Below are 18,573 nucleotides of genomic sequence, written 5' to 3' on the forward strand. Positions count from 1 at the left end.
TATCATCTGAGCCATCAGGGAAGACCCTAGGTTTGGTGATGACTTTTTAGAAATAACACCAAAAGCACAATCCATGAAAGAAAAAAATTGTAAGCTAGATTTTATTAAAATTAAAATTTTCTGCTCTATGAAAGACAATGTTGAGAAACTTAAAAGACAAGCCACATACCAAGAGAAAATATTTGAAAAAGCCATATCAGATAAAGGACTGTTATCCAAAATACATGAAGAATGCTTAAAATCTAACAATAAGAACACAAACAACTTGTTTAAAACGTGGGCTAAATACCCAAAGATACACCGATGGCAAATAAACACAGAAAAGAGATATTCAAGTTTGCATGTCATCAGAAAACTACAAATTAAAAAAAAAAAATGAAACACCACTACATATCTATTAGAATGGCCAAAATCTAGAACATTAAATTGTGCAGAGGGTGTGGAGTAACAAGAACTCTCATTTGTTGTTGAGCTCTCATTCCAAATGGTATAGCCACTTTGGAAGATAATTTGGCAGTGTCTTACAAAACAAAACATATTCTTCCCGTAAGACCAGCAAGTATGCTCCAATGTATTTCCCCCATAGAGTTGAAAACTTATGTCCATACAAAAATCTGCACATGTTTATAATAGTTCTATTCCTAATTGCCAAAACTTGGAAGCAATCAAGAAGTCCTTTAGCAGATGAATAGATAGACTAAAGTCCATCTGGAAAATGCATTATTATTCAGTGCTAAAAAAATTATTTACCCAATATGAAAAGACATGTAAGAACTTTAAATGCTTATTGCCATGTGAAAAAAGCCAATCTGAAAAAGCTACATACTGTGTGCTTCCAAATATATAACATTCTGACATAGGCAAAACTATGGAGACAGTTAAAAGGTCAGTAGTTACCAAGGGATGGTGGGTAAGGATGGATGGATAGGCGGAGCACAGAGGATTTTTAGGGCACTGACAGTGTCTGTATGATACTATGATAGTGGATACATGTCATTATACATGTTTTCAATCCCATAGACTACATAACACCAACAGCGAACCTTAATGTAAACTCTGGACTCTGAGTGATAATGAGGTGTCATTGTATGTCATCAACTATAATGAATGTCCCACTCTGGTGGGGGATGTGGATAATGCGGGAGGTTATGAATGTGTGCAGGTAGAGGGTATATGAGAAATCTCTATCTGCTCACTCTTGTTGTGAACCCAAAACTGCCTTAAAAAGCAAAAGCTTTTACATATTTAGAAGAAAACACCTGGGAAAATATTTGTAACAAAGAATTAATATCTAGAAATATTAGTAGGTCTTGATATAGAAAAAATTTTACTTTCCTGGCCATTGTTTGAGAAAGAGTCCTTTGGGGAAAACCAGTATACTTGGGAAGAAACGGAATGTCCAGTATGTGGATATTAGATGATAATGACAATTGATATTAGAGATAAATGAAATTGTTCTCTAAAAAGTAATTGAATAATTTAAAGCTAGAGACAGAGGGTGGGAATGGGTCCAGAACACTGGAAGGAAGGAATGTGGAGAGAAACAAAGGAATGAATTAAAATTATAGTCAGGAAACCCACTTTTCTGGAAAACTAGGGCTTGCAATTAACTAGAGCAATCCCTTGATGTTTGGGATAAAGTTTTGCAATGGAAGTAAGAGGACTTTTATTGCATCTAATCCAGTAAACAATTTCTATCCTTCGAATGCTCTGGAAGGTTTAATATGAATTTAGACTCAAGGTCCTTTTTCACTTCCTATGTAACGTTAGTATCCTCTATTAAATATACATCCTCTCAAGTTTTGCACTGGGGTCTGGGAATCTAAGAGTAAGTTTGGAACAGATTCTAAGTTTCTTTAGCTCTAAAATGTTTTTATACTATAACCTAGAGTAAGCAATAATCAAAGAAATATTTCATGTATAATTTTATATCTGTGTATTTCTTCTTCTTTCTGTAAATCTAATTTATTCTTTTGATCTGCATCAGTTTCCTCTTTGTACTTGTTTCTTCTCTTGATGCAGTGTTACCTTTACCTTGACTCTCCATGGCCTTTTTTGTTATTTTTGGCTGTGCTGGGTCTTCATTACTGTGTGCCGGCTTTCTCTAGTTGCGGCAAGCAGGAGCTAGTCTCTAGTTGTAGGGCACAGGCTTCTCATTGTGTGGTAGCTTCTCTTATTGTGGGGCATGAACTCTAGGGCATGCAAGCTTTAGTAGTTGTGGCTCCCAGGCTCAGTTGCCCCAAGGCATGTGAAATCTTCCTTGAGCAAGGATTGAAACCACATCCCCTGCATTTGAGGTAGATTCTTAACCACTGGATCACCAGGGAAGTTCATCCATGGTTTTCCATTCTATTTGGGGTTGTAGGTAGGGCAGGCATCAAAGAATACATCTACTAACCAGACCTATCTAAGGCAGGGGTCCCATAAACCCCAGGGCCATGGACTAGTACTAGTCTGTGGCCTATTAGGAACGGGGGACATAGCAGGAGGTGAGCACTGGACAAGTGAGTGAAGCTTCATCTATATTTACAGGAAGCTCCCCATTGCTCACATTACTGCCTGAGCTCAGGAAAATAAGCTCAGGGCTCCCACTGATTCTGCATTATGGTGAGGTATACAGTAATTTCATTATATATCACAATATAATAATAATAGGTATAAAGTGAACAATAAATGTAATATACTTATTGCAATGTAATCATCTCAAAACCATTCCCCCCACCCCATCCATTCATGGAAAAATTGTCTTCCATGAAACTGGTCCCTGTTGCCAAAAAGGTTGGGAACCACTGACCTAAGGAGTTTACACAAGGGAGTGATACAATCAGATGTTTCATAAACTTGTTACACAGATGAATAGCATTAACATTGTATTGAAACTTGTTAGATATGCAGGACCTTACTTCCCTTCCTACAGAATCAGTCTATGCATTTTAACAAAATTGTCCAGTCATTCGTGTGAATGTTAATGTTTGACTAGCACTGATCCAAGACATTTTTTTCTGATAAGGTGATGAAAGATGGATTTGGGAAGCAAAAATCTGAAGGTAAAAGATTACCTATATACTCTCTTCATTCTTACTGTGTTATTTAGGGTGCATGCTCAGTCACTAAGTCATGTCCAGCTCTTTGCAACCCCAGGGACTGTAACTCACCAGTCTTCTCTGTCCATGGGATTTTCCAGACAAGAACATTGGAGTGGGTGGCCATTTCCTTCTCAAGTTATTTAGGGTAAGAACTGAAATACATAGTACGAACTTGTATGATCAGGTCACCCAAGACAACTGTTCTCTTGCTCTCTGCACATCCCCTGTCCAACCATGGCATGCTTCAGTTACACCCTACTCACATGACTGACCTTCCTATATACTTGCCCCTCCAGCTACTGATTATTCTAACTTCAGATCAGAACATCTCCACAGAATAGCTTATCAAAGGGGCAATGAGGGGGTGTGTCTCCTACTGGTCCTGGGAAACAAATGAGCCAACCTGAAATGAATTCCCCCTATGAATGGTAAGCTCCCCGCTCCTCCCCTGGAGCAAAGACTACCACCATGTCTTCCTGCCTGCCCTCTTCTTCATACACGTGGGGCGTTGCTCCTGGGCATTGCTTCAGACAGGTAAGGCTTCTCAGTTAAACCATTGATGTCTCTGTCACTGACTCCAGGCTCTATGTCTTCAGTTAGAGACTTAGGAATATGGTGGGGGTGGTGGGGTGGGGGGAGGAAGGAGAGGGTGAGATGTATGGAGAAAGTAACATGAAAACATATATTACCATATGTAAAATAGATAGCCAATAGGAATTTGCTTTATGACTCAGGGAACTCAAACCGGGACTCTGTAACAACTTAGAGGGGTCAGATGGGGAGAGAGGTGGGAGGGAGGTTCAAGAGGGAGAGGAAGTATATATACCTGTGGCTGGTTCACATTGATGTATAGCAGAAACCAACACAAGACTGTAAAGCAATTATTCTTCAATTAAAAAAAAATCTTAAAAAAAAAGCTAGGCCAAGTACAGGGCTTGCTAGCCTATGACCCAACAGAATGAAAAAAGTAATTGTTGAAGAGTTGAAAAATATTTCTTCACTCTTCTAAAGGTTCAAGTGAAGCCGAACCTGGAGCCATTATTATAGCACGTTACTTGAATTTCAATAGGCAGTAAGGACCACAGAGGCTACTAATTTGTTTATTTCAACCAAAGATCAAAGACTCTTAGTTTATCAGTTTAGGAAGAAGAGTAAGTGGGATTACACTCTTTAAAATACTTCCAAAACAGTGACTAAAATCTCTTGGTCTTTTCAAGTCCTAAGAGGAAGTATAGAGTTGGTGGCTAACCAAAGACCCCAGAGAGTAGAATTTTTGGTTCCTGCTTTGCTCTAGTGTTGTTATTAATAGAATTCCTTTATCTTGTTTCTAGGCCACTGGGCAGAAACACTCCTTTTATGGCTTAGCTTTTTCTTAAATTATCACAACACATTTTTATTGTAAAAATTTTATTGTAATAATTCAAAGACCTCCTTTGAATTCTTCCAAATTTTGAATCACAGGGCTTCCAGAATATAACTTTTGTAAAGATGTTTCCTATATACTTCTAACTCAAAATACCAGCAGCATTTCACCCTCTCTCCTTGAAAAAATCTCACTCTGATTGAAAACGTGTGTGAGTCATATGATAGAGAAAATCTGGGACAGGACGTTAATTGTTTACTTGGAGAGAACAAATTGCCTGGTAGCACAGGGCTTCCCAGGTGGCTCTGTGGTAAAGAATCCACCTGCAATGCAACAGACCTGGGTTCGATCCCTGGATCGGGAAGATTCCCTGAGGAATGAAATAGCAACCCACTCTAGTATTCTTGCCTGGGAAATTCAGTGGACAGAGGAGCCTGGTGGGCTACAGTCTCTGGAGTCACAAAAGAGTCGGACATGGCTGAGCACATATGTACACATTGTAGCCCAAGGCCGTGGCAAATTATGTCCAAATAAGATCTTACACATAAAGTCTGATTTTACACATACAGCAGATAACAATGTGCAGTGAGGATGTCCTTCAGTCATGCCTAGAAACTTTGTACTTAAAAGTAAAGTCAGGTATCTGTAATACATACCAATTTCAAAACTACCATCAATAATGCCCACCAGTGAAGAAGGGATATCAAACCTTCTCTCTATCTGAGTGATGGTGCTCTTCAGATAGCCTTCTGCCAGTGCTTTGGCAAAGTATACGAAAGACAGGGCACCCAAGAACACCTGGAAAATATGACAGGTCACACTTAGTCTAAATCCAGCCTGACCTAAAACTGGAAATTTGATAAACAAAGAGACAAACACAAACCAAGAACCATGGAACAAGCTTGTTACCATCGACGATTTCATTCAAGCACAGTAACAGTCTTCTTCCCACCTCAAGCTCAGGTGAAGTTCTAAAAATTCAAATTTTCTTAGAAGTAATAGATTTTCATTTATAATGTATATCGAATTTCTTTTTTCCCTTTCACCTCCCCTCCCCAAAGGATATTTAAAGGTGTCTTGGCTTTGAAAAGAAAATCCATTGCTTGGGGAAGCAGAAGGAGGAAGGAGCCATTGAAAGGTAAGAAAATAAAAACCATAAACTAGACACTTAACATGTTATCACAAGTCTATTACTCATGACTGTATTTCACAAGGATGGTACATGTTCCAGCAGGAACACAATAGACTGAGAAGTAGAACTACTATTCCTAGTGATTAAGTTTGTATTAAAGTTAAATCAACACTCAGATTCTTATTCAATGAACAAAATATTTGTTTGATATCTGGCTTGTGTGTTTTGTTTTTCCTGGGTCTGTGATGGAGTATCCATAGGTAGATTATATGGAAAAAGCATTGAATATGTTTGATGTGAAGAAGGTACAGGAACTTGGAGACACATTGAGTTCCATTTAAAAGGGAATTCTGTCCCTTACCATGTGAGTAGGAAAGTCAAAATTTTTGTTTATAGAACAGGAATAAAATGGATGTTTTGTAGATTAAATGTTGCAACTGTGCATAGCATAGTAACTGATCATTGGTAGATATTTAATAAATAATAGTTTCTTTTACCTCTCTTCTTTCTGTTTAGGAGGGACATTCAAGTAAGCCAGAAAAGTAATTAGAAATTTAACCTGCATGGTCAAGCAAAGATTGCTTTTGCTGTCTGGCAAAATGTGATTTTCATAAATGTCATCTAAGATCACTTTTTATTTTTCATTTTAAACTTTGTATTTTGTACAGGGGTATAGCTGATTAACAATGTTTGTGATAGTTTCAGGTAGAGAGCAAAGGGACTCGGCCATGTATGTATTCTCTCCCAAACTTCCTTCCCAACCAGGCTGCCATATAACATTGAGCAGAATTCCATGTGCTATAGAGTAGGTCCTTGTTGATTATCCATTTTAAGTATAGCAATGCGTACATGTTCATTTCAAACTCCCTGACTATCCCTCCCGCCATCCTTCCCCCTGGCAACCATGAGTTAAGATTATTTTTTAAAATGGAAAAAATTTCTCACTTGTAGTTACAATGTGTAGAAAATATCAGGATCAGGAGCCAAGAGCATGACTCTATCAAATTCTCTGACACTCTTCAGTTAACCACTTAGGGTTGTTAATCACTTAATTGCTTGTTACCTTTAGTTGACCACAGCCAGGTTGTTTCTCCTCTGGGGAGGGATATTCTGTTTTAAAAGAAAGCCTCCCAACAGGTTGCATGGAATTTTTGCTGAATAACCGGATATTTTCTTTGGATGAAGTGTCCATTTTGAAAAAGTTCCTTTATTCTGATCTGTCAAAGTTGATTTTTAAAGTAAAAAAAAAAAAATTAGTACACATCCAGTTTTAATTTCCATGCAGTTTGTGAAACAATGATTTTATTTCACAGTAGATCACAATTCTGTAGACATAACACTATGTGAAGCTCCCTTATTTTACCACAGTAAGTTGGCAAAGTTTTTCAATTAAAATCGACCAGGATAACTGATTAAGTAATCCTGCTATTGGGAGTCTGTAGCCAGCATTCTTTCTCAATCCCTCCAGTAAGCCTCATTATAGCAAAGAATAAATTTAAATGTTGCCTTTGGAATAAATAAAGAGGGAGAATTTTGCTAACTTTGTGGTCTTGCCAACTAAAACTAGAGGCAAGCAGGAAGTGAGGAAGAGGAATTCAGCCATTTGAATATTGATTCATTGGAATTAAGTCTTTAAAACCTTTAAATCTATTATCTTTGTGGAATGAGTAGAAAAGACTGATGCCCCTGGTAGATGCCTACAATACACTGTGACTCCTGTAAGGCTGTAGCATCCAAAGGAAGTCTTAAAACATGGGTGGGGGGAGAAGGGGACCACTCTGTGTAACATTGTAGTTTGACAAATAGGGAAGCTGCATGATTTATGCCTCAGGCTTAGTTTTCATTCAGGCCCAAGTAGTCTTTGGTGTGCTTTTAAGTAAGAAAGATACCTCCTTTCCTGAGTCTAATTTCCCACCCTCCTTTGTCCTTACCAAATTTTTCACAGGTTCATATACTCTAAACTTTTTTTTTTGATTCTCATCACTATTTACATATCCTATGCCCCCACTTCTTTAGGATTCCATATAGCTCACTGCCTGCCTGCTAAAGTGATCTTAGTGAAGGGATTTAGAAATAAAATAACTTCTGGATCACCCTAATGTTTATTTGATGATGTATTTATACATAAATATAGATTTTCTATATTCTCATCACATTAAAAGAATGACATTAGGGATAAAACTTAACATTCTGTGGTAGAAATTTAAAATGATTTTATATGTGTATTACTTTGCCTTTATGTAATGATTGTTCTATGTCTATCCAATCTCATCTTTCATAGTTTGAATTCATAGATAGTATCTCCAGCTGACTTAGTGGTAAAGAATCTGCCTGCCAGTGTAGGAGATGCGGGTTCAATCCCTGGCTTGGGAAGAGCTCCTGGAAGAACGCATGGCAACCCACTCTAGTATTCTTGTCCATGGAGAAGAGTACAAAGAATACTCCATGGAGAATCCCATGGACAAAGAAGCCTGATGGGCTACAGTCCATGGCGTCTCTGAGCCAGGTGGGCTATGGTCCATGGCACACTACAGTCCGTGGGGACACAATCGAGCTACTGATCACCCACATGCATGTGTATATTACCTTGACTTTATGTAATGCTTGTTCTATGATACTCAATATCATCTTTCATAGTTTGATTTCCTAGATAGTATCTTAAATTGAAAAATCAAGAAATAGCAGTGAACAGATTGTATTTTGAGATATGGAGTTAAATAACAGAAGAAAGACCTAAAAGATTTAAAAGTGGATGGGTTTTCTCCAGGGAATGAGAAATGGGTTGAGAAGGGTAGGTCAAGGACTTGTTTTTGTTTTAAACTTGCTATTATACTTTTAGATTATTCAATTTCATAAACATGCATAAATTTAACTTTTTAAAAATGGATAAAGGAAAGTGAGGAAAACAAAAAATTTTAAAGCCAAAAAATAAACAAAGAGCAGAGAATTCTAAACAAGAGCAAAAGACAAAGACACAAGAACACAATATTTGTAAGATCTAAACACAGATGTTTAGGAGAATACAAAATAAAAATTATGGAAATTATATAGAAATAACTTTAAGGTCTTTCCAAAATGGATAAATTTCTAGCAAATATAAGTCGCTATATTGATACAAACCAGGAGAAAAACACAGCTAAGGAAGACAGTAACAAAAATACTCTAAACCTAGCCCCTAAATAAAAAAAGTAAGATTAGATGATGTAACAGGGGTGCTTTATCAAGGAATATCCTTTAAGGAAAAATAGTAGATAATGGAAACAGATGCTAATAGTCTCTATTCATTTGACCAAGCCAGAATCATCTTGATAACAAAATCTCATTAAGATAGCACCAAAAATGAAAAGAACCAACTTCGAGATGCCAAAACCCTAAATAAAATACTAGAAAATACAATTAATTAAAATTCTATAATTAACATTAAAATATATAACAATTGATTAATATTAGGAACTTTTCACCTATATCATCATATTAAAAATTTTAAAGGTTACATGTATAATATATCAAGACATCACATTGTATACCTTACATATATACAGTCTTTATTGTCAATCATATTTCAATAAAGCTGAAAAATTCAAAATAAAAAATAATAATAATATGCTTCAGAAGATGCAGCATATCAGGTGATATAAAGTTCAATAGGCATTCATGATTTTAAAATTTTTAAGAAATTGAATACATAGATATTCTTTTTTACTGTTTGATACCAACAGCCAGCTTCTTCTTTTTTTTTTTTTTTTTGTCAAATAGTCCTTTTTATTTTTTTAATATAAAATTTTTTATTTTAATTGGAGGCTAATTACTTTACAATATTGTATTGGTTGAAACATGTATAATATCATATATGAAACGTATTGCCAGTCCAGGTTCGATGCAGGATACAGGATGCTTGGGGCTGGTGCACTGGGATGACCCAGCCAGCTTCTTATAACCACTTAATCATTAAAACTAGCTTTTCAGAATGACATTTTGCCAGAACAGTGAAAGAACATTTGTGAAGCATTGAGTTAAATAGGTATCTTTACTACAAAAATACCTTTAATTAAACCCCTGTAGAGACATATTACTTTTAAAAGATTACCTAAATGTCCACAAATTACGGTGTACTCACATAGGAAATCTTTGAAATCATTAGAAATTAGTGTAAAGAAGTGAATATAGAAATATAAAACTATTTTTATTACAGAGTTGATTTTAAAAATACAGTGTTTAAAAACAATATATATATGTATAAAACACTACTTTATAATAGAAACACATACATCCACTGGTGTGTATACATAGAAACAAAGCTACAGAAAGTTTATAGAGAACAGATTAGGGAAAGAAAAGATGACAGAGGAGTAGGTAGACAACAGTACACCTCTTTTCATTAATGCATCAGGAATACACCTTCAGATGCAGATCTTGCACAGCACCAGCTGAGAACAGGCAGGAGTCCCTGACCACCAGAAAGGAATATATAGATCCACACAAATCTCAGTAATATGCAGGAAGGAAGGGGAAAAGAAGAGAAGAGTGAGCGAACTGGACCTGCACCCAGGGTGTGGGGGAGCTGAAAACAAGGGCAAGACCACCACTTTGAGGCAATAGATTGGAACCAAGGGGAAGGCTGTTGGAGAGTAGAGGAGCTGATCTGTGACGGTCTGAATGGAGTGAGAGTCACATAGATGATCTGTGCTGCAGGCCTACATACCCTGGTCACGTATGCAAGTCCACTGGAACATGCAGCAGTCGGGCGCTGGAGCACAGGGACTGGAGAGCAATCCCAGGGTGAGGACTGCTGTTGACTGTGGGGAGATGGCCCGAGGGAATGGGAGGGAGATAGTGGCAGGGAATACCTTCGGAGGAAAGTGGGGCAGCCAATGGGTGCAGGGTGCTACTGCTGAGTCACACGCAGGGGTGGAGCCATCACTGTAGCCTCTGGTTGGTTTCCTGACCAGAGATGAGGCCTGAGCCTGTGGCATGGGAACACTGAGTCTGGAACACTGCACTGACAGAGAATTCCTGACCCCAGGGAGTATTAATTAGTGAGAACTCTCTCGAAGACCTCCACCTGTATCCAAGACCTGGCAGCACTCCATGTAGGATGCCTCACCCAAACAAGGAAGACAAGAACATAAATCCGATTGTCAGCAGATAGGCTTCCCACAGACACCCCAAAACACACCACCTCACATAGTGCTGCCCATCAGAGGGAAAGAAAACCCTCTTCCACCAGAACACAGGCACAAGTGTCCACGAAGCCCAAAATGAAGCCTACTCAAGCCATTAGAACAGCCTCACCCACTGAGGGCAGAGACAAAAACCAAGAGGAACTAAGACCCTATAGCTTAGGGAAAGGAGACCTAAAAAAGAGTAAGATAGATAAAATGAAAAAGAAACACTGCGCAAATGAAGGAACAAGGTAAAAGCCCACAAAACCAAATAAATGAAGGGAAAGAGGCAAACTACCTGAGAAAGAATTCAGAGTAATGACAATAAAGATGATGCAAACTCTCAAAAGTAGAATGGAGAAAATTATTTAACATATTTGACAAGGACTTAGAAGAAATAAAAGAGTGGACAGTGACAAACAACCCAATTACTGAAATTAAAAATACTCTAAAAGGAATCAATAGCAGAATAATTAAGGCAGAAGAATGGATAAGTGAGCTGGAAAAGTTGCTGTTGTTCAATTGCTAAGTCATATCTGACTTTTTACAACCCCATGAACTACAGAATGCCATGCATCCCTGTCCTTCACTGTCTCCCTGAGTATGCTCAAACTCATGTCCATTGAGTCAGTCATGTCATCCAACCATCTCATCCTCTGTCACCTACTTCTTCTCTTGCCCTCAATTTTTCCCTGCATCAGGGTCTTTTCCAATGAGTCAGGTCTTTGCTACAAGTAGGCAAAATATTGAAGCTTCAAAGTATTGGAGCTGGAGTATTCAAAGTATTGGAGCTGGAGTATTCAAAGTATTGGAGCTGGAAGATAGAATATTGGAGATAACTGCTGAAGAGCAGAATATAGGAAAAAAAAGAATGAAAAGAATTGAGGATAGTCTCAAGAGTCTCTGGAGCAATATTAAACAGACCAACATTTGAATTATAGGGTCCCAGAAGAAGAGATAGAAAAGAAAATGGCAACCCACTCCAGTATTCTTGCCTGGAGAATTCCAGGGACAGAGGAGCCTGGTGGGATGCCATCTATGGGGTCGCACAGAATCGGACACGACTGAAGCGAATTAGCAGCAGCAGCAGCAGCAGCAGAAGAGAAAATGAAAGGGTCTGAGAAAACTTGTGAAAAGATTATAGTCAAAAATGAAGTCCAAGAAGCACAGTGAGTCCCATACAGGATAAACCCAAGGAGAAACATGCTGAGACACATATTAATCAAACTAACAAAAATTAAATCCAAGGAAAAATATTAAAAGCAGCAAGGGAAAAGCAAAAAGTAATATAAAAGGGAACCCCCATACAGTCAACAGCTGATCTTTCAACAGAAACTCTGCAGGCCAGAAGGGAATGGCAGGATATATTTAAAGTAATGAAAGGGAAAAATCTATAACCAAGATCACTCTTCCCAGCAAGGATTTCATGAAAAATTGATGGAGAAATCAAAATCTTTACAAACAAACAAAAGCTAAGAGAATTTAGTATCATCAAACTAGCTTTACAACAAATGCTAAAGGGACTTCTATAGGAAGGATACACAAAAGAAGGAAAAGTTCTATAGAAACAAACTAAAAGAAATTAATAAAATGTCAATAGAAACATATGTATCAATAACTACTTTAAATGTAAATAGATTAAAGTAGAAAGCCAAAAGCACGGACTGGCTGAATGGATAAAAAAACAAGACCTATACTATCTACAAAAGACTTTTCAGACATAGAGACACATACAGACTGAAAGTAAGAGGGTGGAAAAGAACAGTCTACACAAGTGGAAATCAAAAGAAAGCTGGAGTAGTAATTCTTGTATCAGGCAAAATAGACCTTAAAATAAAGCATGATATAAGAGATAAGGAAAGGACACTATATAAAGATCAAGAGGTCAATCAAAGAATGTAACAAATGTAAATGTTTATGCACAAAACATAGGAGCAGCTTATTATATAAGGCAAATACAGATGTAAAAGGGAGAGATTACAACAGACAAAGCAAAAATACAAAGGATCAATGGAGACTATCACAAGCAACTATATGCCAATGCAGTGGATAACCTGGAAGAAATGGACAGATTCTTAGAGAAGTTCAACTTGCCAAGACTGAACTAGGAAAAAAGAAATTTTGAACAAGCCAATCACAAGCACTGAAATCAAAGCTTTGATCCAAAATCTCCTCCCCAAAAACAAAAGCCCAGGGCCAGATGGCTTCGCAGGTGAATTCTGTCAAATGTTTAGAGAAGAGCTAACACCTATATTCTCTTCCAAACTCTTCCAAAACATTGTGGAGGAAGGAATACTTCTAAACTCATTCTATGAGGCCACCATCACCCTGATACCAAAGCCAGACAAAGACATCCCCCAAAAGGAAAATTATAGGCCAATATCACGGATGAACATGATGCAAAATTTTTCAACAAAATTCTAGCCAACAGAACCCAACAACACATTAAAAAGATCACACACCATGATCAAGTTGGGTTTATCCAAGGGATGCAAGAATTTTCAATATATGCAAATCAATCAGTGTGGTACACCATATTAGCAAATTGAAAGATAAACATCATACGATAATCTGAGTACACGCATAAAAAGCTTTTGATAAAATTCAACATCTATTTATGAGAAAACTCTTGAGAAAATGTGGCATGAAAGGAACCTACCTCAACTACAATAAAGGCCGTATATGATAAACCCACAGCAAATATTATTCTCAATGGTACTGAAACCATTTCTTCTAAGATCAGGAACTAGACAAGGGTGCCCACTCTCACCACTATTATGCCATATAGTTGGAAGTCCTATCCATTGCAGAGATGAAAATGAAATAAAAGGAATACAGATGGGAAAAGAAGTAAAACTCTCACTGTTCGCAGATGACATGATACTATACTAGTGCTACCTGGGAAGCCCAATAATATACATAGAAAACCCTAAAGATACTATCGGGAGATTACTAGAGCTAATCAGTGAATTTAGTAAAGTTGCAGAATACAAAATCAATACACATAAATCACTTGCATTCCTATACCCTATAAATGAAAACCCAGAGAAATCAAGATATCAATCCTATTCACCATAATAAAAATATCTAGGAATAAACTCACCCAAGGAGACAAAAGAGCTGTATACAGAAAACTATACACACTGATGAAAGAAATCAAAGAAGACATAAACAAATGGAAAGTATATCATGTTCTTGGATCAGAAGAATGAATATTGTGAAAATGATTATACTGCCCTTTCGCAATTAGTAGGGAAACACTAAAGACCCCAAACAGCCAAAGAAATCTTGAGAAATAAAAATGGAGATGGAGGAATCAGGCTTCCTGATTTCAGACTATACTACAAAACTACAGCAACCAAGACAGTATGGCACTGGCATAAAAACAGAAACATAGACCAATGGAGGGCTTCCCAGGTGGTGCTAATGGTAAAGAACCCACTGCCAATGCAGGCGGATATAACACATACAGTTTTGATCCCTAGGCTGGAAAGATCCCCTGGAGGAGAGCATGGCAACCCACTCCAGTATTCTTGCCTAGAGAATTCCATTGACAGAGGAACTGGCAGGTTAGGTCCATAGGGTTGCAAAGAGTCAGATATGACTGAAGTGACTTAGCAAGGGTAAAGACCAATGGAACAAGATAGAAAGCCCAGAGTTAAATCCATGGGTACCTTATCTTTGTTAAAGGAGGCAAGAATATATAATGGAGAAAAGATAGTCTCTTCAATAAATGGTCCTAAGAAAATGGTCAGCTATATATAAAAGAGTGAAATTAGAACACTCATAACACCTTACATAAAGATAAACTAAGCAGAACACACTTTGACATAAATCACAGCAAGATTCTCTACAACTCATCTCCTAGAAAAATAGAAATATAAATAAATACATGGGACCTAATTAAACTTAAAAGCTTTGTACAGCAAAGGAAACCGTAAACAAAATGAAGACAGCCCTAAGAGTGGGAGAAAATAATTGCAAATAAAGACACTGAAAAAGGATTAATGTTCAAAATATATAAGCAGCTCATGCAGCTCAATATCAAAAAAACGACCCAATCAAAAAACAGGCAGAAGACCTAAACAGACGTTTCTCCAAAGAAGACATACAGAAGGCTAATAAACACATGAAAAATGCTCAACATTGCTTATTATTAGGGAAATTCAAATTAAAACTACAATGAGGTATCACATCACACTGGTCAAAATGGCTATCATTAAAAATCTCCAGCAAACAAATGATCGAGAGGATGTGGAGAAGAGGGAACCCTCTTGCACTGTTGGTGGGAATTTTGTAATTGGATACAGCCTTGATGGAGAACAGTACAGAGATTCCTTAAAAATCTAGGAATAAAATTAGCATATGACCTAGAAATCCCACTACTTGGCATATACCCTGAGAAAATCATAATTGAAAAAGACACATGTGCCCCAGTGTTCACTGCAGCACTATTTACAATAGCCAGGGCATGGAAGCAACCTACATGTCCTTCAATGGATGAACAGATAAAGAAGCTGTTGTACATATATACAGTGGAAAATTACTCAACCATAAAAAGCAATGAATTTTTGTCAGTTCTAGTGAGGTGGATGAACCTAGAGATTATTATATAGAGTGAAATAAGTCAGAAAAAAAAAACAAATATCATGTTAACACAGATACATGGATTTTAGAAAAATGATATTGCTAAACATATTTGCAGGGCAGGAATAGAGATTCAGACATAGAGAACAGACTTACGGACACAGCAGGGAAAGGAGAGGGTGGGACAAATTGAGAGAGTATTATTGAAATATATAAAAATACATTGCCATATGTAAAGTAGATAGCTAATGGAAAGTCGCTGTATAATATAGGAAGCTCAGCCTGGCTCTGTGACAACCTAGAAGGGTGGGATGGAGTAGGAGGTGGGAGGGAGGTTCGAGAGGAAGGGGACATATGTATACCTATGGCTGATTCATGGTGATGTATGGCAGAAACCAAACAACATTATAAAGCAATGATCCTCCAATTAAAAATAAATAAATTTAAAAAATAGGTTAACACTTTATTTTTGGCTGGTGACATTGCAGATGACTTCTTAAAATGTTTTGTATGTCCATATTTTCTAATTTTTCTATAATGAATATACATTTCCTATGTGAAAAAAATATTTTAAATATTAAAGATATAGAAATATCACCCGCAAGAAATATATACCAGAAAGATTTTAAAATACAAAATAAATAATATCAAATTTACCATGTAAAATGCAATTCTCTTCCACAAACTAAACTCTGTAATACACACTGGACTACTATTTTAGGAGTTCAGGTATATTTCTCATCAGTCATAATAGTAAAGTCAGTGACCAGAAATAATAAATTATTTAATAATAAAATACACTATTAGTTATGGTAAACATACATTGAAAAGACTCAAAGGGTCATATCTAGAATGCTAATGCTAAAGAGAGAAAAATGTTGAAAATAATATTAAAAACTTGGGACACCAAAACACATTGTCTTCTCTTTAGAGATGTTGACACAAAAATCACTCTCACTAGAATCCAAAGGGATAATAGAACAAGAGAATTCCTAACTATGTTGTATTAAGGCAAAATAACATCTAGATCAAAATATTGACACTGCATAGTTTTACTGAAAAGACATTGTAATCCTGATGGTTAATTTGCATATCCTCTCAAGTATAGTATGTTTCAAAGAGGCTACATTATTGAGAACTGAGCTTTTCATCTGTCTGTGAAAAGAAGAGGAAAGGCGATGCTCAGGGACATGAATGGAGAAATCCTCTGGGCTTACCAGTACACTTGCCCTTGCCCTGTCTCTCTCTCCATTAGCAATTGCAGAAATAGACTGAGGGCAGTTATTTAGCAGGACTTGCGTTTGGCAAATCCTTACTTTTTCTCGCACAACTTGAACAGATTTCCTCAACGTTTCCCTTCAACACTCCGGGTTGGAGTATAATTCACTCTGGAGGCCAAAAAAAAGGTAAATAGTTTTTCTTCATTTCAGTTCCAAAAATGGAATTCTCTGTTCCCAGAGGTTTGGAAGATAATCAGTATTCCCATCTTGAAAAAGTGCAGGTGTGCTAGGAAGGTTGTAGCTGGATCCTGCAAATAGCCTGACTGCTGTGCCCTGATCCTGTTAACAGATTCCATCCAGTAGTCAGCCTCCACCAACCCCACAGAGAGTCAGAGAAGCAGCCACTCCCATCACTGTCTTGTTTTAGTCATCTCCCATGAGGAAAAGCCTTACACTAGCTTGTCTGGTGGACACCAGGATCCCTTCCTTCAGGAGGGAAAATAACCTCTAGGTACTTTCTAAGGAATATGCATTGTTTAGAAAGCTGATCCCCTCACTACAAGTAACTGTTTGTGTCAGATGCAGATTTAACAAATACTTTTTATGTTCCTGGTGATTTATATACTTTGTGCTAGTCCTTAAAACAAGGTTAACACTTTAATTCTCGCTTTATACAAAAATCATATGACTCAGAGCAATTAAGGGACTTGTCCAAAATAACCCATAAAACATGCATCAGAGTCACAACTGGAACCCAGATCTGAGTTTCTGGGTTTATCTTCTTTAACCAGTTTCCTTTCCCATTTCCACCAGCCTTACAAGGGCCCCCACAAGTTTCATGAGAAGTGTTATGAGTAAGACATGTGCAGTGCAGAACACAAGGTTTATTGACCTCTCTCCTGTGAGACTCTGATATGATCATCATGAAATACGAAAGCAGAGAACCAGATCTTACCTGTAGGTGGAGATCAGATGGCTATTTCCCCTCCGTGTGCCCAGAAAGAGGCTGGACCACACTCAAGAACCTTAAGAAGCAGGTGGATCCTACAGCAGCTTTGAACAATTTTGTCAGGTGGGGAGAGCCTCGTTGGACACAGAGCAGATCAGGGCAAAGTGAAGATACAGGGCATGGTCTCACCCCTGGCCAGTTTCTTCTCTTTTCTCTTTCCTCTTGGCCTCTTTTCTCTGGCAGTCTGCAGGGAACAGGCCACGCTGGCAAAGCCACTGACGTGCATCTCAGCTCCCAGGGCACAGAAAGAGCTGAAGCCTTTGAGCCATTTCTTTGCAATTTGCTGCAAGTTTAAGGCCGCACGTGATAAAGCTTTCTTTATGGGAGAGAGTGAAAAAAGAAAAGACTACTTGTGATCTTACTTGCTGATTCCCAGAAAACAGAACTCTGCAGGGGGCAGAGGGTAAGGGAACAGAAGCAGGAGGAGGGACGGAAGTTTGTAACAAAGATCTCTCCTTCTCCTTCCAAGAAGTTTTTAAGCCAGCCGCTCCTTGAGGACATCACTGGAATTTTTTTTTTTTTAAAAGGTCCATGGTCTCAACCTCTGTATGGCTCTCTATGGTCTATTTCCCCATTGGGATTCTTTCTAGAATCTTCAGGGACCATGTATCAAGTCAGGATTAAGGCTCTGCAGAGTTGTTTACAGAAATAGTTAATTCTCAAAGAGACATGATCGATTGCTTAACACTCACAATTTTTATAAATCTTAAAACTAGGGGAGAAAAAGAAAAACATTGAATTTTTGGCATTCAGGAGTTCATTCTATGTAAATTCCAAAGAACTCTTTGCACTGAGAAATTTTACAATTCTAATAAATTCTTTTTTCAAGAGAACCATTTTAGAGGATTTTGAGCAGTATTAGCTTGCATGCACTTTAAACAATAAATGAATTTGTTGCCAGAATTAACCAAGATCTGCCATTTTCTTAAATGGCAGTGACCCTGGTCTGGTCATCCACCAGGCTCCTCTGTCCATGGAATTTTTCAGGCAAGAATACTGAAGCGGGGTTACTAT

General features: G+C 37.6%; 1 protein-coding gene across 3 annotated transcripts in view; it reads right to left on the minus strand.

Moving 5' to 3' along the window:
- Positions 1 to 17,893, minus strand: part of SLCO1C1 (solute carrier organic anion transporter family member 1C1) — an 82,089-nt gene extending 64,196 nt beyond the window's left edge. The window contains exons 1-3 of one of the 3 annotated variants that reach the window (XM_086404058.1): positions 17,506 to 17,893; positions 6,645 to 6,798; positions 5,106 to 5,247 (exon numbers count right to left, since the gene is read on the minus strand). In XM_086404058.1, the coding sequence (XP_086260184.1) occupies positions 5,106 to 5,247; positions 6,645 to 6,773 (271 nt within the window). In that variant the 5' untranslated portion in view covers positions 6,774 to 6,798; positions 17,506 to 17,893. Of the gene's footprint in view, positions 1 to 3,155; positions 3,489 to 5,105; positions 5,248 to 6,644; positions 6,799 to 17,505 lie in introns of those variants that run through there. The other 2 variants (XM_086404056.1, XM_086404057.1) reach the window with 2 other exon arrangements.
- Positions 17,894 to 18,573: the final 680 nt, after the last annotated feature.

The sequence above is a fragment of the Bos grunniens genome, chromosome 5, assembly GCF_055505025.1.
Source record: "Bos grunniens cultivar Pamir isolate PY7600 chromosome 5, Bosgru_T2T1.0, whole genome shotgun sequence".
In the NCBI taxonomy this organism is placed as follows: domain Eukaryota; kingdom Metazoa; phylum Chordata; class Mammalia; order Artiodactyla; family Bovidae; genus Bos; species Bos grunniens.